Genomic DNA, 23792 nt, shown 5'->3' with positions numbered 1-23792 from the left:
ACTATGATGCTCTACGTACTCTTCTAGCTTCAGCTTTGGATATTACAGGAGTCAGGGTCAGTTTCCAATCATCAACAACATACTATCTTTTTAAAATAAACTCATGTCTTCACAGTTTGGTTTAGGCCAGTGGTTCTCAAACTTTTTCTGTCGCGCCCCACTTTGGAGGAAGAAAAATGTTCATGCCCCACCGCCACAACAAAATTGTAACAAAATGGTCTATGTTGAACTTTTATTGAAATAACATTTTGTGACTCCTCCGTCTGTGCTTTTTCAAATAATAGAATAAAGAAAATTGCAATCACTTTTAAGTAAACCAGATTACTCCATCAGACAAAAACAAATAAAATGTGCAATCACTTTGTTAGAACAATGCAAATAAAGTTATATCTGTGCAAAAAGGAACTACAATTTGGCAAAAAGCCTCCTGTGGACAGGTGTTGTAAATTAGCATTTCGCTTCAAACACTTAACACAGTGCATCTGGGCTTTGTGCATACATGTATGTTACAATTCTAATGCTACTGTGATGTCCATATCAAATAAAATAAACATAACATTATTATGAGATAGTAAGTCATTATTTTGAGATAGTATCTCATTATAATGACTTACAGGATCTGTATTTTTCCTCACAGTGGTGGAAACAGGCTTCCATACATTTCGCCATGTATTTATTAATTACTTAAAAAACAAAAAAAATAATTCTGCATTTCCCCCTGCGCCCCACCTGTAATACCACCGTGCCCCACAGTTTGAGAACCACTGGTTTAGGCAACAAACATTTAGGTTTTGTAAAAGAGCGTAGATTAAGTTAAAACCTCTTGTACACGAGAGCCCCCTTTAAAGGGGGCTAGAGGGGGGCGGGGGGGGGTGGTGTACATGTGTACAATTCACTTTTGCGAAAGGAATAAAATAATAAATAAATAAATAAAAAATACCTGTGTAACAAAGAGATTCTGGGCGAAACAACCATGGGAGCCATTTTACACACTGCAAAACACAATTGTACATGAACTAAGATCATATCTGGAAGATTTGCCACAATTTTGGCCAAAAATCGACGAACTGTGCTCTTTGGATGATCTCTCATCACGAAGCACGGATCGCACATGGCGGATGAGCACATCTAGCAGGCTCGTGATTCGACCCGGAAACGAGCAGCGACGTCGAAATTACTCTCTTTCAAACCGTTCAAAAGTTATGGGTATACATGCCAACATCAGCCACTGGTCACGAGAAAATAAATTGGGTAAAAAAACTTATGTTTTGACGGTTTTGGCGATGTAAAACGGATTTATTCCAACGGATTTCGGCGCTCATGTGTCCTCCATCCTGTGCTGCATGACTGTGACTGGTATCAATGCGTGGGCGGAATGAATGGCAAAATGGCAGCCGATTCTGTGAGGTGGACCAATCCATGTAGAGAGGGGGGTTTGCCCTGCATTTTGCGATTTTTAGTAAGTAAAGAGAAACGGAGATTCTCAAACACCCCCGCATGGCTCCCGTTGGACTATCCCACATCTAAAATGGTCTCACACTTGTAAATCGGCGATCACAGGCCTTACCAGGGTCACATATACACACATTATGAGCCATTTATTGTTATGAATGACAGATATGACACATCATAACTGCTCAACATTATTGAAAATGGTGTCAAACTGCTTTATTAGGATTATTGAACACTCTTAAGATAAGACAAGTGAATATATAGTTAATATTTAGTTATATAGTATATAAAATTAAAATACAGCAATGCAACTGCTGCTTCCAAAAATGAGAATTTAGCATGCCCTTGCTTGGTTTATGCTGGCCTGCTTCACTCAATCAAAGTCAAATTTTGATTGATTCAGTTTTAGAGACTGTAAAACCTGTTGTGCTATGGCTTTGGCTATGCCATTAATATTTTTAGACCTTATTTCAAGTAATATTTTAGACACAAGTGCTTTTTTCAGGCGAACCTGAAACTTTTTCAATTTGAGCTGTACCATATGTGTATTTGTTATTAACCAGTAACATATACACAATATTTACACATATCAGCACATCTCACAAGTGTTACCTGTATTATACAATCAAAAAATTATTAAAATAGACCTTGTAGTTGCAGAAATACACTCTCTTTAGTATGGGTATGCAATTTTCGAGCAGAGGCCTAAAAATAGGGCTCGTGTTAAAGAGGCTTTACTGACTGACGACTCAAAACGTGACGTACTACGGAAATGACGAATTAAGTCAAATTGGATTTTTAGTTTCACACGGGACACAAACAGTGGTTTCTTGAGTGAAAGTCCTCTGTTGGTTTGACCCGTTGGCCCTTCCCTCCCACACCACTTACGCTGACTATCTCAACCTTTATACTAAGTCTGATGCTTTGACCCTCTAATAATAAATGCAAGGGTTAACATTGGAGTTAGTCGTAAGCCCGGTGCCTCTCATACGCTACAAGGTACGTCGGTATCAGTTGTCGAGGGGCAATGCAGAAAACAGAACACAGACTTGCTTTCACAGTTGCACAAACATTGATAGCAGACAAGGACAATGCCGTGTGTCAGTCGTATCTTTCGCAGTGACAGCATCCAAAGCCCTCGGTGGATTGCCATTCCCATCCAATAGCTTAACAGCGTGCCAAATTGATGTTAAGGTAAAGAAATAATCTTGTTCAGTCTTCTCATGAGACTGTCATAGGAGTTCTGAGTGCTGCTGTCAGAGGCGCTGCAAAGTGCCACTCGCTTCCTCAGTGGCCAGCATCCCTTCCATGCATACAGATATGGACTGGGAGAAAGTGCAGGAGCGCATCAGTAAACAAAGTCAATGTTGTTTGGTGAAGTTCAGACTCCCTTTTGTCCTCCTCACCCTGTCCATCATACAAGCACATGAAATGAAAACGGAGTTAGTCTAAAATGACACCTTCCAGGTCTACAAGGTGGTGCTGTAGCTTTTAATAAATCCATGCAGATGTTTCCAGGCAGAGATCAATGGGGGAAAACATGTTAAAACTGTAAACATCAAAACTTTTTGGGAACTTTTTAGGGCTCAGGAAACAGCTGATCTATAGAAAGCCCCCAGAAAGAGCACTGTGCTTTGAAATTTGACATAGTGGCCAAATGGTGGAATTAAAACCTCTGGGCCTGGTGGTACCATTGATCCCAAAAATACTTTTTCCCATAGATTATCAATGTGAAGGAGACGTCAGTAAGTTAGCAGATATATTTATTTTTAAGTCAATCAACTTGCCAATATGAGCCCTTATTTAAATGATTAAAGGTCCTAAAGTCTTAAAAGTTAGGACCAGAGTCCAAAGTTCTTTTCTTCCTGTGATCATGTGAATAAGAATGATGCTGGATCGAAGGCTGGGAGGAGTTCAAGAAAATGCTAGTGAGCTTGCTCTATGGGCCTCATGGTTGTGGAACATCGCCAGAAGATCTGTGTTATATTATTCTTGGAAGTCAAACTTTTTATTGCTTAGAGTGACAGCACAGAGTTGCACCCGCATGGCTAGGGGAGCTAGGGCTCTTTTACTGTGCATACAACCTGGCTCCAGGTTTGCTGTGTTATGACTTGATCAAACACAGATACATTTATGAATATTCAACATGTAAGCACAAAACACCATTGAAAAAGGTCTTAAAACAAAATGTTGACATATTCCAGACACAAACAATCTTCCAGGGCCCTGGGGCAGTCACAAGCTTTGCCTGGTTGCTCATCGAGCCTTGGCTGTAATAGATCAGTGGTTCTCAAACTTTTCTCAGTGATGTAACCCCTGTGAAATATTTTTTCAGCCAAGTACCCCCTAACCAGCGCAAAGCCTTTTTGGTTGGAAAAAAGATCATCAGTGTCTGATTTATTAAACTGTCAACACTGAAGATTGCATTGTTTAGGATAATGAAATTGAATAGCCTACTGAATATACAATTCAGTTTATGAACTTACACTTATATTTTATTGAATATTTATTAAATAACTATTCTTCAAGGATTTTTGAATGGATGCTAATTTTAAATATATATTTTAAAAATCTCACGTACCCCCTGGAGTGCCTTCACGTACCCCCAGGGGTACACGTACCCCCATTTGAGAACCCCTGTCCTAGATGATGTTAAGGACATCTGAAAATATGCCCATTAGGCCACAATACTCCGCTTATGGATACGTCATTTTTGTTTCGTATTTTAAAGACCCAAAGCAAGATGGGTTGTTTCTAGGTCTGTGTCATTCAACGAGTACAATTGTAAAGGACAGGCTATGATCCAATTCAGCATGGTGGGTCCTTGACCTGTTTCATGGCATGCTAACCAAATGAATACACACAGGACTCATATTTGACGAGATTTCGTTGTTATTTGAAAGAATGATTGAATGAATGACTGAATGAATGACCATGACATGACCCGTACCTTATTGAATTATTCAGAACTGTTATCGAAAAACAAGCCAAACATTCCAGCAAGTTAACCCACCATCATCTAACAGCAAATTACATTAAAATCAACCAAATAACAACATAAATCACACATAATGCTCCAGGAGATATTCCTCAATGGAAAAACAACAAATATAGTTCATAACCCAAGAGTCTGCAATCCATATAAAAGCGAGTCGCAGGACCGCATATCATATGTTACTATTCTCCTCTGTTCCCATGCTTTCAAAAAGATGTTCAGAAAATGCAAAAAGATTATCAAAAATTCCATTTCCAATATCTATCAAATCTAAATCAGCCACATCAACTTTTTAAATCATGATATAAAGGACAATAAAGAATAACATTCATTTCCTTCTTCAACTCATTTAGCTCACTATATTCACACTTTCTATCATCTTCAATCACACTCCTGCATCTTGCAGTTTTTATACCACATCTCTGATTTGTATACTCATAATCTTTTTCAAATAAACAATAATAAGCTGTAACGTTTTCTCTTGCCATACTTTCTCTGTTTCATCACTTACTGAGATTACAGTGGAACATCTATTATTAGAATATACTGCAGGACTCATTCTCTGAGTGGAATTGTTTCAAGTGAATTGGATCATCGTGAAATTGATTTCACAATGTTTTGTAACCTCCAGGCCTTCAGGCGCTCCTGCATGGTCACCTGCTCTGAGAACCAAGTGATCCCAATTAGTAAGAGAGTGAATACTCTACCTGCTCACATGAAGTCTCTCCATCTCCATGTATAGCATCCAGGCTCACACTATGATGAAATCATATCAAATGTGTTGCATGAAATAATATTTGTCATGTTGCTAAATAGGAGTGTCTACTGTAAACCATCTGAAGCAGTGTGCAAAATACCTGGTGGCAATCGGGGGTCCCCTAGTGCTCCAGTGATATGCTGAACTCTCACACAGACTCAATACGCAATATAAGAGATTTCATGACACACACATTTGTGTCGATGTACAACTTTCCCCCTGATGTCTATCACAGCACAGAGTCTGTATTTTTAACCGAGTGTTACCATGATAACCAAGCTACAAAAACACTCTGATTTTCAGGTAGTACGGGGTAATGTTCAGCCCAGTGTCGTGGCAGTTGGTTAAATAGTCACGAAATGCAATCACAAACCAATAGATTTGGCGCTCAGGACGAATAATAAAGCCAATGGAAAGACAATTAGGAGCCTTGATCGTAGTGGACACACAAATGAAATGCATCCACGTGACTAAGCAACAGTCATACTTTATAATATCCAAACAGACGACTTTTGGAGGGAGGTGGATGGGTCAAACAAACAGGACTTAACCCAGAAGACCGGTGTTGGACACCAGGTTGTGGTTTGATTGTAGTGTTTTGTTGCTATTCGTGACAGTTTTGATATCTTTCCTTAACCTTAACTAAGAAGTTCTGTTGCCTAAACTAAACTTTTGTTTTTAAAGTAAGTAATTCGGAGCGACATGAAAAAAACGTCATTTTGTGACTATTTCACGAACTGCAGTGAGACTATGTAGTAATATTAGGTTTTATAAACAACACAACATTTGCATTGCGCTCTATTTGCAACCCATGGAGGAAGGCCTTACCAGAAACAAGCAGTTATTTAATGGCAATATAAGAGGAAACCCGTCCATACTATTTCACTGTATTCTTATTTGGGAATACATGGATGAATACTGCTGGACATAATGCACTTTTAAAAGACAACTGCAAGTGTCAAATCAATTTTATATTTTTTCAAATGCACCATCTTTTCCTGGTGTGACTTTCAGGGGGTCTCAAGTGTCTATCAAGCACTGCCCCGAAGGACCTGCTGGAGGCCACATACTCTACCCCATGTGAGAACACTGCAGGCTGCAGACCATATGGTCCTCATGGTGGAAGCAGTGATGCTACCTGGCGAGAGAGAGAGAGAGAGAGAGAGAGAGAGAGAGAGAGAGAGAGAGAGAGAGAGAGAGAGAGAATATACTTCAGGAGCTGTAGCCTACTTAATGAAAGAAAATTATACTAAAGCGATGAAATGAGCCTTTATCATTGAGTTTACATACTAGAGCTTCACACCGTCTCACCCGGACGACAGAAAAAAAAAGAGAACACCGAGAGAGAGAGAGAGAGAGAGAGAGAGAGAGAGAGAGAGAGAGAGAGAGAGCGAGAGAGAGAGAGAGAGAGAAAGAGAGAGAGAGAGAGAGAGAAACATACAAGACTTGGCTGATGCATCTCTCCGAGAGCATCCATTTCACGGCAGTTTGACGCGGAGGAGACGGTGCGCATTTCTCTCTGAGAGACGCGGTGCTCTTCTCTCCTCCGAAGTCAGTTTCCTCGAGCGACACTTTTGTCTTCCTGCATTCATCGACAAGGACAGTGTTTCGTAACAAGCCCTGTTTACTTGGAGCGCGACCAGGTCGTCTGCAGCTCCAGAAGGCGACATCGCATCTCGTTTGAGGAGTGGAACCCGCGATCCGCAGCTCGAGACGCAAAAACGGAATATCCGACGGTTTTCAAGTTTTCCTGGAAGTTGCGCAGTGACAGCAGATGATGGGGATTCGTGGCTATTTGGCGGTGCCGGGGAAATGCCTCGTCCTCCTCGGACTTAAATTGTTATTCCTTGTACCTGCAGGAGTTCCAGCCAGGAGCGGGGATTCTGTATTAAAGGACAACATCACCGTGAGACAGGGGGACAGCGCCGTCTTAAAGTAAGTCTCCTAACTGTATTTCATCACCACATCGCTAATATCATCTCCTCTCGTGCGCAATGGTGCTCGACTTCTGTTTTACAGCGAGCGTTGGTCCAAGCAGCTAATCAAGTGCAACGGACCGGGAGTTACTAAAGGTCATCGATGAAACAACGCGCACCTTTGTTTTGTTTTTTAAATGAATCGTACCTGCTGATAGAAGTGCGGCCACTGCACGCGCGTCATGTGGAAGTTGCATAATGTGCAGAAGTCGGTGTTCAGCTTCTCTTGCTCATTGCCCTTGAATGTTATTGATCCGGTTGCTTCAGGTCTCGTTGGATGCACGGAGCTGATACTCAAATCCAGCACGGGGAGAGGTTGTGCACGTATTGATTTTAGTATGTGATACAAATGCAATTATGACTTTTAATGTCAGTGCTGGTTTGTTGTCATCACACTTCATGAATTAGAGGGACTGGATAGAGTCTAGTTCTATCAGATTGTAGCATAAATGACAATTCACTATATTATTTCTATGAAAATCCTATGAATATTTATATATATATATAATCATATGCAATAGTTTCCAGTTCTATCATAATATTCCTGCACAGTGTTTCTCTGTGTTTTTATCACATGTAATTGTGTTTTCTTATCTTCTCTCTCCTCACTGTGATTCCTGTTTATTTGTGCTTGTAAACTGTGCTGTAGGTTTGCTGTAGTTCCTGGTATAAGAATAGACCAGGTGTGGTGCTGCAACTTCACAATCACCTCCATACATACTGTACGTACGGACACACAGTCTAACAGTGTATAAACATGCCCCATCAGGAACAGACATAAACCACCACATACTTCGACTGTAATACACTTGTTACATCCACCTGCTTGTTTTTGAGTGCTGGGGGGAGACTGTGGGTCAATGCCAGGGCTGACTTACCGGTAATCGTTATTATGTTTAAATGGAGTAGAAAATAAGAGGGAACTGTACTGATCAGAAGCAAGGGTAAAGAGACTCAATGAAGAGCAAAATAGAATAGGCATCACATTCAGGAAATGTCAACAATGTAAAGAATCAAGATGTGTGCACGGTGGTAAGGCCGGATCAACATGAAGCCATGGTTTTCAACATATGCTTAACAGTAGCACACATCTGTACGGTGCTACAGATGCTAATTGACTGCTAACTTAAGTATGATTTACAAACCGTGCGCTATAAAAGAAGACATTTGTACGGATAGGAATGTGACTCCTCAGTAATGTAGTTACACATTATCCTCAAGCTGTCAGCGCCGGTCAGTGCAGTTCAGCTGGCTCCAAGCCGGCTGAGATATGAGGTATTTAGACAAGAATAATTGCACGGTTTAATGACTGCTGACACAGAGGGGCAGCTAAACAGCTTGCCGTTGCACCGTGGTTAGATGAGGTGGAAGGCGATCGTGCAACATAGCTGCACCGGCTCAGCACGGAGGGGGTGGAAAGTCGGTGTCCTTGTGTTTAGTCCTTGTCTTCCTTCCTCCGCTCTGTGCAGCCTCAGAGAGCCACAGTGTGTTGATCATGACTCGAGTCAGAATTGTGAACTGGCCTCCACTCATTAGTGGAACTTGTTAAGTAGTCGGTCGGATCCACTGAAACCAGACATTTCAGTCTCCACACTCAGGGAGAAATCCATCTCTTGCTCCTCTGTCACGCTGATGCTGCGAATAGTTTCACCTGGAGCGGCCAACGGGACTCTTTTGGCAGCCGTTCTCCTTTCCTCGCCCTAACCTATGCACCGCACAATAGAGGAGTCTTCAAATAACTCGTGGAGCTGCCATGACCCTGAGGTGAATCTTAAAAAGGAGAGGTGTTAAGAGAGTGAGCTCAAAGGCTGACAATACAGTCGTGCTGCTCCTCAGTGTGTCCAATAGACTGCCCCGGAGGAAGATGAACCGCTGCCTGTCCGTAATCAAGGAACCCATGCCTGCTTTGAGCTTCTCCCCAAGCAGGAGGGGCTGGACGGTGTTGAAAGCAGCAGAGAAATGAAAGGACGCCATTCTCATTCGGCTTCCCAGCTTCTGTGGGTGGGAGTGAGGCCGTGGAGCTGGTATATGATAGCATTGTCTGCACATTTGACAGCTAACTGATACACGGCTGGAGCACCCCCGGGGCTGATGCTGTGAGGAGCCTCTCTAACCCCCCCGTCACCCGAAGAGGCAGGGATGCAAAGGCCTGGAAGGGCAGCTGGTTAGGTCGGCTGAGAGGTGGGTGGCTGTGGCCTCTGATTTGATTGAAGCAATAAGAAGAGTAGACACGCCGGAATTGGACGACGCTGTAATGTCAGAAACAACTCAAATACCAAATATATTAAAATGATAGGAACTTGCATTTGCCACACACAAATAGCTCTAATGAATGTTGTATTGCCATTGATGATGTTTGGAAGTCAGTATGTCACATTGTGACATTACTCTGAGGGACCTGCATTAAAGAAAAAAAACATTTAAAGAGCAATAGACAGGTTTCATTCCACCCTGGCACAGTTCTCTTTTCTCTCTCAGATCAGGAGTCCAATTAGCTACGAGCTCATCATGGGTTAAAGGCCCAGGGAAACTACAACATTAGTGTGTTCCTGGCAATATGTTTTAATGAAAGATGTGTTGCATCGGAGTGATTTCCTGTCGCTGGCAACGTTAGGTGCTATTTTATTTCTACAGGGCTGTATTATTAAGACAGTCAAGGGCAACACAAAGCAGAATCATTCTCACATAAAGAAAGCCACTGCCAACAGGAACCTGAGCTGATGTGAGCGGGAGAATAATTAGCATCATTCAACACAGCTTCAAAAGCAATATTACTTTTTTACATTTTTTTTACAGAAATGCGGTCGGCACTAGAAAAAATAAAATGCCTGGATTATAAATTAGATGGACAAGAAGGTGATGCCCAATCTGGGCATCACCTGGGCACAATTTTCAGCACACATACGTGTACCGTGAACACGTCTTCAGAGTGGAATGTAATTCATAACCTGACCCTCCAGGACTCTTGGTGAATAATTGATTTTAATTGGCTGGAATGTTGCTAGTATTGGTGTCGATGTGGCAGTGGTAATGAATATGTGATTGTAATTGGCTGAGAAGTGGAAGGCAGGGCTGCACGATTAAACATACAGTAATCGCAATCACAATTGTGGCTTCCCACAAGTTACTGAACACGATCACCTGCGATATTGGCGTTTAGAATGCACTCATGGAAAACTCTGCCCAACATGAGATTGAGAGCTGTCATACTGCTGAAACTCTCCTCAATGATACGGCTGCAGTTCAGCACAGAGAGGCAATATACTGTATATTACTTCTTTTGTTCGTCTGCTCTCTAGAATTTCAATTTGAGTGAAAAGTCATTCCACCCTAACATGCTATTTTTCAGTATTGTGTGCATAGTTGCATTTTGTGTATACAATGGAGAAAACGTGTAATACAGCATTTGTCTCCAGAAATGACACCGCGTACACCCTTTTTAAAACTGCATATATATAAATATTGCAATACTTTCATCAGTGGGACAAAGGCTCGATCGCCATGGTGTTACCTCCTTTCCTCCAGTGATCGATACTTTAAATTTGTGTTTCATTTGAATACATGTGAAGATTGTGTGATTGCACCCAAAGCAGTCACTGAGCAACGAATGCTATTTTAAGGTTGTGCACAGAATGTCAGGCCAATGATTTGTTTGTTAGTTACTACTATATACTTTCAGATGAACATTATTTAATTTCCTGCCAATGTCAAATGCCCAGTTTCTTCTACACTGCTCCCTTTGTCATTGCTAACTCTGTGGTTGACCTGTGGAGGGCTACAGACGAACACCTCTGTGACACCTGAAGAGTTCTTCTCTCTCACTCGCCTCTCACCGTTCAGTCAGAGAAACTGATTTATTTCTTCTGTCGTGGCAGATTGTGTCAGAGTTAAGTCCCCCTCTGCCTCTGCGTTTGCCTCTTTACGCGCGGAGCATCCAGTGCAGCCTGTGAATTTAATTGTATTCGCCCCCCCCCCCCTTCTAATATTATTGTCTAATGAACGATTGTTTATTGAAACAAATGTTTACAAAATGTGAATATATAAAATATATGGTAGCCTATGCAAATGTATAAAATAAAATATCTGGCTTTGTTGAGACAGTCTTTTGATCTTTTCCTCCTGCACTGACATACACACTGTCTACACACGACAAGCAGCTATCTGTCTGAGAATAACTCATAATAATTCATGTTAATGCGTCATAAATAATGTGGGATTACTATTCCTTTTTTCATGGGTTATTTGGGATTTTTAGGGTGATGGAATGCATAGTTTTTTAGCTTTTTTTGAAATACATATACAATACCGGTTTGGATGTTGATGACCATGGCAACGATCAAAGCTTCATAACATTCGAGTCAGACTCAGCGATCAGACACAGAACCAAAGCCTTTTTATGGAGCAGGTGGTGAATCCATTTTGCTCTATAACCATCGTCCTTGCAGGATCCACCACTCAACATTAATGACAGCAAGGCTGCCTGATAGCTACCCCCCCCACACACTCCCAAAGAGGAGTCGTTCACAAGGCCATGTCATTGCTGTTCTGCTGCTGTTTCGGGAGAGGTCTGGAAACATGGACTGAAGGCCACTGCTTCCCCTCAGTGTCACTGGCTGCACTGCTCTGCCACTGACAGGCCCTTTATAATTCGCCTCCCTGTGGCTCCTCTCCCATGTGGACAGATTAGCACCAGAGGTGGTTGAGGTAATGTGCGGCTGACCCTCACTTAGCCTTGTAAGCCAGAGTGTGGAGAGCCAGCTGATGACAGGCCTGTCCGAGTAAAGGTGCAGTCACAGTAGAATCGACACCCACGTTCGTTTAGGGTGGGTGTGAGTTGAAATGCTTCCTGTGCCAAGAGAACTTTTTCTGCTAGTGGGAAAATGGAGGTGAGAATGCGAGTAGCACTTATTTTCTCATGATGTGATCATGCAGCTCTGTGTTGAGTGACTTCAGCAAGCGGGTATGTCTGAGGCTGGGCTTATGCAGCAAATTCAGGGTGAGAACCTTCTATTATTCTCAGCTTTACACTGTAGTGGAGGGTGCACATGTTAGGGGATGCTTATAAACAAGGCATTCATTGGCTATGTATATGACTACAAGCAAATGTGGCTCAAATCCAATGTTTTTTTTCTTCTCATGTGACAGAGTTCTGATTTATTGTAGACACAGAGTTCTGATTTATTTTCCAGATCTGGGCCACTTTCATATGTGGTGCTATATCTGATACAAATCACTGGCTATCGGTCTGCTGTTAGAATGGTCATAATGGTATTAGTGTGTTTTTCCATGTTTTATATTTCACTGCACTGGCACAAATCCCCATACAGTGACGGAGCAGTCCTTTGAAACCACAGAAGAAGATCCAGAGTAGTTATAAGACTCTAATTCAGGGGTCTCAAACTCCCGGCCCACGGGCCGAATCCGGCCCGCCACGTCATTTTATGTGGCCTGCGAATCCGCCAGTAAAAAAAAAGAAAAGAAAAGTAAAGAAAATTATTATTATTATTTTTTTTTTTTAAGTTAGACTTGATAATAAAAATATCCCCATAGTCAAAGTTATGAGATAGAAAGTCATAACTATGATAGAAAGTCAAAATTCTGAGATTGAAAGTCAAAATTATGAGATAATTAAACAGTCATAGAAGCAGCTCTTTGGCTGGTTACTATACATTTGAAATGTAAATGTATTGTGAGTACATTGAAGACTACTTTAAACGTGGCTTTAAAACACATGAAATACATTGAACAAAGTTATTGTAATAACTTGTTTGATATTTGTCTTTGCTATTTTCTTTAATAGTTTGATCTTTGATAGAGTAATGTGGGTTTATTAACCCTAAATTAAAAGGATTTAAGTTATAATAACAGAAATGTGCTTAAATATATTTTTACATTTATATAACTGCATGTACAATATTTTTACACTTGAATAAACAATAATCAAATGCAGAGACGGTTATTTAACAATATGTTACGAGTAGTTACATTTACAACCGGCCCTTCGTGGGCGACCATGATGCTGATGTGGCCCGGAGTGAAAATGTGTTTGAGACCCCTGCTCTAATTAATAGTAATAAAGTGAACGTTTTTTTGTCAGGTAACATAATTCTTCTTCTGCTTAATTCTGTGTTTATTGTGTAGAACTCCAATTTAATAATTCAGCAGTAACAAAAATGTTTTTGACCTTACATGGAGCTAAAATCAATACTGAACTATGTTAAATCATGTTTGCGAATGAGTTTGTGTCTGTTTATGAGTCATAAGAAATCATAACTTATATTTTAGAAGGAGTAGATGGTAAGCTCGGTTCCATATAAAATTTAGCAATATGTTGACAGATAATTAGATATCGCTTTTGTTTACATGTTTATGCTTGTTGAAGAGGTTTATTGAGAAAGTATTGGCATTTTATTCGCAAATGTTTTATTGCACGTACATTAACGAGTGTAGTGTGGTTGTCGTGTTTGTAGTTAGAGGACATGCTGCCGTGTGACAAAAAAATTGACTCCACCAAATCGTTAAAAAGTACAGATAAAAGAACCAATAACGTTGGAGCTTATCAATATATATATATTCAAATTATCTGTCATAACTTAGCACCCATCCAAAGTAAAACATATTGGGATATTTTAATTTCTCCGTTTCGACCAGGTAGCTGAAACCCTTTGCTTCTCATACAGACACTGAGGGGTGCCTCGGTGAGTCGGTATCAGACGCCGATGGGCCAAGCTGGCACGTTGGGATTGAGACCAGGCTGCACATGACACTGAATAAGATGCTTATTACAAAATGTCTTACATTGATGCAGACATTGAAGAAATTCACTTTCAATAACAAACACTGTTCTCATGACATAAGTGGAATATAAGAATTTCTTTTTTTCTGCTTTCCATCTATTGCTATAGTTAGATAGACTTTTTCATTATATTATACACTAACTATATTATATAATAGTATATATATATATATATATATATATATATATATATATATATATATATATATATACACACACACACACACACATAGGCGAGTGAAACCTTAAAAGCCTATGTCACTTTGATGGAGTTAAGAATATATATATTTATATGTCAGTGAAATGTTTTCCAGATATAAACAACCAAACTGTAGTGTAATGTTGCTAGTTGATGTTGATTTACTGTCAAAAGATTGTTTTTTTATGTTTTTTTGCCATGAACCACATGCGGAAAAATAGGCAAGACTTTGAATATAGAAGACTTAGCAGAGAGACAGCTGACACGCAGCCAAGTCTGTGTGGCTGCTCTTACCTGCACCACAATAAAAGTCAAGATATTCCTCCACGCACAAGCCGGGCTCACGTATGTGTGGCCCGGGCATAAATGCAGGGCAATACACTATACACTATACTCTTATGTACTTGCTTTTTCTTTTTTCTCAGATCAGCGCTACCACACAACACTTGGTTGAGAAGATGAAGGTTTTAGAGTAGATGAGCCACATTAAATAATCAGTGACAAAGTGCTTTCCCTTACTAAGCTTCCACAGTCCGCAGTCCACACGTCTGTATATCTAGACTGGAGAGTTTCAGAGTGTTCAGTGGTGGGCTTCAAATGGGCATATCATCTCTGCAACAACGAAAAGATAGAAGATTGTGCAGAATTCCTTCAATAAATAAATAAATATTCTATGTTTTCTATTTTTGGAAAAGTTTCTGGGATAATGACTGGAAGTTGCAGCTAGTTAGCTCCTGTCTGTTTGTTGAACCGTGCTCCAGACGTTGAAGTGAAACACTGCAGTGCACCCAGACGGCACTAGAAGGTAGTTCGTTACAACTAGAAATGATATCAGGATGATGAGCAGACAAGTTCATCTTGCAAAGGGAAGCCTAAGGGGAGGATGATGGGAATGGACACTGAGCTTGTTTCCTTGTTCCTACTCTTACAATGATGTATCATTTTAACCAATACTTTTCAGAAACCCACCCAGACATGACTGTGAATAAAATGAAACTATCATTTTTGTTGAAAAAAAAATCCAACTTATCATTGTTAGGGGACTTAGTCATACTACTACATTTACATTACAGTCATTTAGCAGACGCTTTTATCCAAAGCGACTTACAATAAGTGTATTCAACATAGGTATTCAACAGAACTACTAGTCAACAGAAGTCATAAGTGCATCTCCTTGTTTACACAAGCATCTAAGAGCATAAACCAGAGCAAAAGTACAGTGCAGAAACAAACTAATACGAATACAATGAGTGCAACAAACTAATACGAATACAATAAGTGCAACAAACTAATACGAATACAATAAGTGCAACAAACTAGTATGAATACAATAAGTGCTAAATGGAAGGCTCAGGTAGTACCTCTTGAAGAGGTGAGTTTTCAGCCTGATGAAAGATGGGCAGTGACTCTGCCGTCCTGACGTCAGTGGGGAGTTCATTCCACCACTGTGGGGCCAGGACAGAAAAAAGCCGTGACCGGGTCGATCGGCCGCAGGGACCTCTGAGCGACGGGGCAACCAGTCGCCCCGAGGCAGCAGAGCGAAGTGGTCGGGCGGGGGTATAGGGCTTGACCATGGTCTGGAGATAGGAAGGAGCTGTTCCTTTCACTGCCCTGTAGGCTAGCACCAGAGTCTTAAACTGGATGCAAGCTTTTACAGGGAGCAGGTGTAGAGAACGGAGAAGGGAAGAACTTGGGGCGATTGAACACCAGACGAGCTGCAGCATTCTGGACAAGCTCCAGAGGTCTGATGGCCGACGCCGGGGCTCCGGTAAGTAGTGAGTTGCAGTAGTCCAGGCGGGAGATGACAAGAGCCTGGATGAGCACCTGCGCCGTCTCGTCAGTGAGGAAGGGGCAAATCCTACTGATGTCGTAGAGCAGGAATCTGCAGGAGCATGTAACCGATGCAATGTTTGCTAAGAACAACAGTTGCTCATCCAGGGTCACACCCAGATTCCTCGCAGTCCGAGTTGGCGTGACCACTGTATCATCAATGATGATGGACAGGTCTCGGTGTGGGCAACCTTTCCCCGGGAGGAACAGTAGCTCGGTTTTATCCAGGTTCAGCTTCAGGTGGTGTGTCGTCATCCACTTCGAGATGTCAGCCAAGCACGCAGCGATGCGTGCCTCCACTTGAGTGTCACCGGGGGGAAATGACAAGACCAGCTGGGTGTCATGCGAGAGTCATGCGAGAAAATAACAGAACCCAGAGATGTTGTGTAGAGCGAGAAGAGAAGGGGGCCCAGAACTGAACATTGTGGAACCCCCGTAGTCAGCATGCCCCCCTCCATGTCACCTGGTAGGATCGACCTGTCAGGTAGGATGCAAACAAGGAGAGTGCAGAACCTGAGACGCCCATCGCCTCAAGGGTGGATAGGAGGATGTGGTGGTTCACCGTGTCAAATGCCACAGACAGGTCCAGGAGAATCAGGACAGAGGAGAGAGAGTTGGCTCTCGCTGCGTGAAGCGACTCTGTCACCGCAAGGAGGGCTGTCTCTGTCCAGTGACCCACCTTGAACCCGGACTGGTGGGGGTCCAAGAGGCTGTTCTGGTGGAGATAGGAAGACAGTTGGTTAAAGACAGCACGTTCAAGTGTTTTGGATATAAAGGGTAGAAGATAAACAGGTCTGAAGTTCTTGACATCAGAGGGGTCAAGTGATGGTTTCTTCAGAAGGGGGGTGACGCTGGCATTCTTGAAAGCTGTTGGAAAGCATCCTGAAACTAGAGATGTGTTGATGAGGTGGGTGAGGAAAGGAAGGAATTCAGTCGCAATAGACTGAAGAAGAGGGGAGGGGATCGGGTCAAGGGAGCACGTGGTGGGGTGGTTAGATATAACAAGGTTGAGGACCTTGTTGGGGGAGAGAGAAGCAAGATAAGATGGGGCATGGGGAGGAAGAGCTGAGGGGGAAGAGCTGGAGATGGTAAAGAAGACCCTAGGCAGGCCTAAGTACAGCTAAAGACAACTTTATATAAGCAAGAACAAAATACTTATTATATTCAAGGTGAGTCAGTAGTTCAGTCCTACTAGATGCGTGTACTCCACATATACAGTATGTCCATATCTGTATCACTCTAAAAACATTTGTCTTCTAAAAGTTTTTTAGTCCATTAATGTTGGTTACCTGCGGATACAGAGTCCGATCCACTAAAGGCCGATTAAATATGTATCAATCTGACACAATTAAATGAAGCGATTGTAGATAATGAATATGGCCAGCTTATTTTTCATGAGTTACTTGATTCAAATACTGAAGCTCCTGGTTCAAAATGATAAAGCTAAGTTTAATTTATGAATGAAAGTTCAAAGTTGCACTGCCTCGCAATGGCTCTCAACATGACAATGCCTGAGCTGGCAGCTCATAGCTAACGATTGTTGGGGCCTCACCATAAGGGTTTGAACAAAGGGATCTGAGTTGGACCTGCAGGCTAGTCAGCAACCTGATTTGAGTTGAGATCACAGCAGGCTCCGGGACACTTTTGTGTGATCTTTTCAACCAAAACTCAACACAGAGCTCATTGGACGAGGGCCATAGGCACCGCAGCGGATTTCCTGCTACAGCTTGACGTCACAGCATCTATAATGGTCATTTTGGAACCATCTGTTCCATTTTAATTTTCTATACTATGCAACTATATATTTCACTTGTTTTATCACTAATGGTTTTCAATACATCCAAATACAGCAGTTTGGCTGTAGAATCCTCTCTGAGCCCTCTCTGCATGTCTCTGTCATCATGGAGTTTGGCCGACTCCAGTTCCTCTGTGTCTTTGCGGACCTGTAAGTCAGCAGCCCATTGGTTGAATTAAGTGATTGACACCTCTTCTGATGTGTTAGAGTCTAGAGAATTGAGCCCACCCCACGTGGAAAAGACTGAAAGCACTGTTAGCCAGTCAGAATCAAAAATGCGCCGTCCCTCGTGAAGCGTAAAATCTGATAAGCCGAAAGTCAAACCCCCACCCCTAGTCCCCTGGTTTAGATAACACCCAGATTTATGATAACACCCAGAAACAGATTTATGACAAACGGGACATCTGTAGAACAGATATAAAAAAACAAAAAAAGGGATTTTATCCTTTGTCTTCACAAAAACAGCGACATGGTGAGCTGCGTTTCTGATAATAATCGATAAACGTTCTGGTTTGTGGTTCTGGAGTTTGATGGCTCATATCTCTGTAATGGTTTAACGGACAGAAATATTGAAGATATTTCCGGAATCTGTGTAGAATTGGCTTGCTTTCTGGTATCTCCGTTTTCCGTGTTAGCTTGTAGCTTTCTGTTGGTAGCTCCGACCGAAGTGCAGAGTCAGCTCAGCCATGGCGAAATATGACTGATATTATGGTAATTATTTTAGTTGTTTGTTGTAGTTGTGTAGAATTGTGTTAGGAGCATGTAAAAATGGCTTACATGATCTTGTAGCCCAGACTTTTTTCTTTAATCTGGTATATAACATGTGTGTAACATCCATTATATTCATTCCTGAAAAATGCATTGTACAACACTCTGTACGCTAAACATTCTCGATGGACGACCAAATGGTCCACGGTTGGGCATAGAAACAGGCCAAAATCAAAGGTTCTCAGAAAAAGGTCACATTTTATTCTTATGTTACTGGCAACTCAGGTAATTCTCCTTATCAAACTCAAAAAGTCCAAAACAAACAAAAAGCGTCCAAGAGGAGATGCTTCGTTCAACGGAACAGTATAAAAAAACAACTTAGTGTGTCCTCGGTTTCACCGGCTCTCCTTTCAATCCTCCTCAGTCTGGTTCAGTACTTGACTCTTAATCAGGTGACTTAAATACCCATACCTGGGTGAGTGGCGAGGCCTTCTGGGAGCTGTAGTTCGTGCCTCGGCGGCCATTTTGTTATGTGGCTGCTGATCAAGGAAATGTAGCACCCATCTACCACCTGGCCCCTTGTGATGCCACAACCCTGAAGGACAGAACGGATAACTTCTATGCCCCGTTCTCTCCCCGTTAACGTTGACATTTTGCCAGTCATAAGGAAGAATTCCCTTAACTTTTGAAGAAGCCTCTCTGCCACATAGTGGTTTATCGCCGCACAGTTTGAAGCTCCGGAGACGAGTTTAACCAAGAAACTCGAAGGACCACATCGACCATTAACAAGTCATCTCACAGCAACAGGCTTTGTGTCCGGGCAGAGTTAGGTCGTAGTGTGTGTATTACCTTGTTTCGTACACTGTTCTTTAGGGATGCCATGGTGAGGACGTTTACTAACCACCCCGGTTACTAAACAATACACATGCCAAAATATTGCCATATACATCGATATATATGTCCACACACCATTGTATGTTGCAAAAGTGGAGCGCAATTGTGAGGCCTTTCTTGCCCTATATGGATTGAAGTGAGGGTAATCATCAGTGAGGCTGTTGACTTCAGACTTTCTGAAAAGAGCCCTTCAGTTCTATCCAGCCTAACAATCGGCAAATGTTCAAATGACGTATGACTCTCAATAATACTGTGGCAGTGATGTAGCTCTGCCATGTCGACCCACAGGATATACCTGAGGACGGGGGTCAGGATCCCACGTCCCATTCGCCAGTAGTCCACCATCAGTCTTCTTAGTATTCTCCAGACATCCATCTTACACAGGTTGGGTTTCAGCATCTTTGTGTTGTCGTAAATCACTGAGATAGTCATTAATTTTTAATATCCAGGAACCTAGGCGCCGTGCTGCAGTCCATCTAGATCCTCCACGTATGAGAGCCGGCCACATCCATTACAGCCCGTCTTCGCTGTCCCCTCCCTGTGCATGTTTGGCTGCACTTTTCTGAAATCATTAATACTCATCAGCAACAGCTTCCATTCATGCCACATTCTGCCAGGCAATTTATGCTCTACTACTTCACTCTCCTACCTACTTTTCTCCTTCCTCTCTTTAGCACATTGTCACCCCTCTTGCTCATCTACCTCTGCACTTATAGCCCAGCACTTACTGTATATGGACAAAAAGGAGCCATACAGCCCGGCCACATATTGTGATTGTTGTACCGATTATGATTTTGCCATCATGACTGATCAGACCAAGAAGGGCTGAGTCTGTTTCAGTCTAGTCAAACAGCTGCCCATTGTTCTTTGAAATCAGGATTGTCAACATAGTGGCAGAGATAAATAAAGTTCAATCACCTCCAGATAGTTCTGCAGGACTTAAGACTCTTTGTTGCTAATTTTTTCCTCAATTTCTTTGCACAAAGTGCAGCATAAATACTTAAGTCACATTACCATTTCGCTTGCATGGTTGAACCACTTGATGTACATAAGTTGGATATAAACTTCATATCATGAAATGAAATTATGAATTGAGTGTCTGCTTCCTGGGATATATTACTTTAGGTTTCAAGAATCTCAATGCCTAAATAAACATGGATATTTACAGATTTAGCTGAGAAGCAAAAACTACAGGTAGCGTTAACATACACAGTACTAATGACTCTCCCATCCACTGGAGATGTGTCTAAAAGGAAGAGAAGACCCAAATAGTGGACCATTTCTATCTCAAGTTAGATTTATTGAGTTAAAGAGGTCACATTTTGTCATACCTGGTACATGTTATGATGTGGTGTGTTCATGGACCCAAATGCAGACTCAGGACAGCAGAGTTCTATTTCAAACCAAGATTATTTATTTCTCTGTCAGGGGAAAAAACAGGAAATAGTTAAAATCAATAGGAGGCTCTACACGCTCCGCACGGGTCCAAGCCGGAAAGTGGCTAATTCTTCGGAGCGGCAGACGAAGCCGATAGAAAAACAGTCACACGTCAACACGGAGGCGCGTCCTCGCGCTCCGCTCGGATCCAAGCCGGAAAGTGGCTAGTCCGCGTCAACGGCTGGCAGGCAGGCTGGATCGACTGTGTGATACCCGGGGCTCGACACAGGATCGCCAAGACTTCACAGCTGATCTGGGCGAGACTGTGGCTAAGTGGATAGCAGGGCCGTCTTTCAATCAGAGGGTCGGCGGTTCGATCCCCGGCTCCGGCTCTGCTAGTCGTATGTCGAGCAAGACACTTAACCCCAAAATTGCTCCCGTTTCTACTGTAATGTAAATGTAATGATCTCCGAGGAACGAACTGGAAGGCTTCTTCGTGCAGGTGAAAACCCTAGGCTCGACACTGGACGGCAGGCAAGTTGAAAACAAAACGGATTGTTAGTTGCAGATCTTCACAGAGTGACAAAACGGACAACTCACGGGTCTGAATACCAGGTTGGTAAATGGACGGACTGGGATGAGAGTGACAGGAGTATTTATGTCAGCTGGAGATGATCACAGGAGCATCAGCTGTGCTCTACGGAGAGAGGCGGGACTCGTAGGAGGATACTACTGAGGGAAATACAGCAGAGTTAGACATAAATCCTCACAGTACATCTCTGGCATCCACATATCACAACTCCCTCAGCCAGCCTGGCTTTCTGAAACAATGTAGAGTTGATACCAGTATTGTAATGCCTGGCATGAGAGCATCTTAACCTTCTGGACCCGACATGTGAGTCAACAAGCCATTCAGATTTGGCTTGTGTTCATATGCCCATATTGACCATTGACGCATGTAAACATGTTCTAGTAGAAACCCAAAATACAAGTATGGGTCTGAAAATGTGCTTTGTCATCAATTTTACCATCAAACTTTGTCAAACACCAATTTTGTCAAACACTGAACACCACTCTCTCCTCGGCAAGACACAGCCTTTAATCTTGGCAGCCCACTCCACATACCCAAATGGAGGTGAACAAGCACTGCAAGAGTTTTTCGTTTAAGAATTGCATTGATTGTACGGAGAGGGGACATCCTCAGAAAGTGAGTTGATTCAGTAAATTCCCATGTTTTGTTATTTTTGTCATTGGTTATATAATAATAATTTAATTTAAAACCAAAGACATGGGATTAAAAAGTTGTTCCCCAATAAAATAGCATTTGCATACATTTTTCTAGGAAAACAATACATTGACCAACATTGTGATGTGACTTGATGAACCTGACGTTGAATGTGTCAAGAAATTCAGGCTGTGGGCTGAAACACACTAGGAGTCTCCTTTACAATAATTCACTACATGTTTAGAATTGGGCATTTCAGTTATTGATGAACAGTGGCATGAGAAAGTGTCAGAGGAACCAACGTTTTTTTTACAGCCATCATTTTTCCCGTACCCCCCAGCTGGCTACTTTTGACCACTGATACTTCGTATCCTTGTGGAAATCCCTGGTGAACACACAAACTGTATTTCATACACACATCATGTCTAACAACTTCAACACACACCTCCACACACAGTCTTTCACTCTCACACACACACTCACACTCACACACACACACACACACACACACGAAGAGCAGGAGTTCGTTGTTTTCTGTTATTTTCTGGATTTTCTGATCTTTTTCTTTATAATCTCATTATGAATTAAGACTTTGGCAATATTGTCTTTGTTACAAGCATGCCAATAAAGCATATTGTATTGAATGGGTTCTCACTTATGCAGCAGTTTGATTCTAAGTATTTGAAAAATAATCAGTGAAAAGTGTTTTTTTCCCCATTTTTCTTCCTTAAGGCTGAGACTGGACGTTAATTTAATATTCCCCATGTGTTGTGTGAAGATAAGTATGTTGACATCTGTTAATTAACAACAGTGTAGCAGAGTAAGTTAACATAAGTACTGTATACCCCTACATCATGGTAATTATGGGGAGACATTAGGGAACATGAGCGCTCTTGTTTCCTGTTATAATGGCTGTTATTTGTTTCCAGAATCAGATGCTGAAAAAGTAGGGCATTCTGTCCAGAGGTGATGTAGGTACCCCTAGAACGTATCTGGAGCATGAGCTTTATGTTTCAAGATCAGTCTGCAGCACAACTATAAACTTGTGGAAACCAGACGTATAAACTGAAGTCACTAGAGTATTACAGTTTCCACCTCGTTCTAGGACACCATTACTTGTTGCTGGACCTTGGCAGTGATGGACTAACACTTTTCATCACTGCAGGCTTTCACATTGAAGTCCTACCATCTGAGTTGATGCACTGTTGGTGGGCATTAAAGCAGCTCTTGAGATACCGTATGTCGTGCTCATCGTCCGTTCCACTCGAGATCTCATTTCAGAAATGAGACATCTCCAACCATCTGTCAACACAAAGTTCTGGCCTCCCGTGACCAGACAAATCATTCCCTAATTCTTCCGCCTCTCCTCTGGACCTGGATCCTAGCCGCCGGCCCTCAAATGAAACAGATCCCCCTAATGAAGGAATATGGCAGAGAAAAGTGCCTCCCATTGATTCTGTTCCCTGGCCAATGCCGCCTCAAGGATAGTGCAGATAAGCTATACTTAGAATCAAGGATAGGGTGGACGTAATATCTCTGTTCTCATATTGTTTTTTTAAAAGCTTCATAAGGGCAACACAATGACGGGACTTAACTAATCTTGACGGAGCAATTTCAAATGAACCAATCAGCTACAGTAGACTATTGGCAGCAGAATGCAGTAAATATGGCTTTCAAATGGGCCTTGGCCGCCAGCCTTAGCTTACGTGCTGATCACAGTGTGAGAGCCTTGAACATGTCTATCATGTACCAGGCAGTGCATTACAGTGATTCTATTCAGATTAGTAA

At 42.0% G+C, this 23792-nt stretch overlaps 1 protein-coding gene across 1 annotated transcript in view; it reads left to right on the top strand.

Annotated features, from left to right (window-relative positions):
• Positions 1–6981: 6981 nt before the first annotated feature.
• The window catches only part of opcml (opioid binding protein/cell adhesion molecule-like), a 171761-nt gene continuing 154950 nt past the window's right edge, over positions 6982–23792 (top strand). Inside the window, exon 1 of the mRNA XM_076101696.1 lies at positions 6982–7139. Within this exon, the coding sequence (XP_075957811.1) occupies positions 6982–7139 (158 nt within the window). The remainder of the gene's footprint in view (positions 7140–23792) is intronic.

Source organism: Anarhichas minor, unplaced genomic scaffold (assembly GCF_050575085.1).
Source record: "Anarhichas minor isolate MPS153535 unplaced genomic scaffold, ASM5057508v1 ptg000027l, whole genome shotgun sequence".
Classification (NCBI taxonomy): Eukaryota; Metazoa; Chordata; class Actinopteri; order Perciformes; family Anarhichadidae; genus Anarhichas; species Anarhichas minor.
This window is presented reverse-complemented; position numbering and strand designations above follow the sequence as displayed.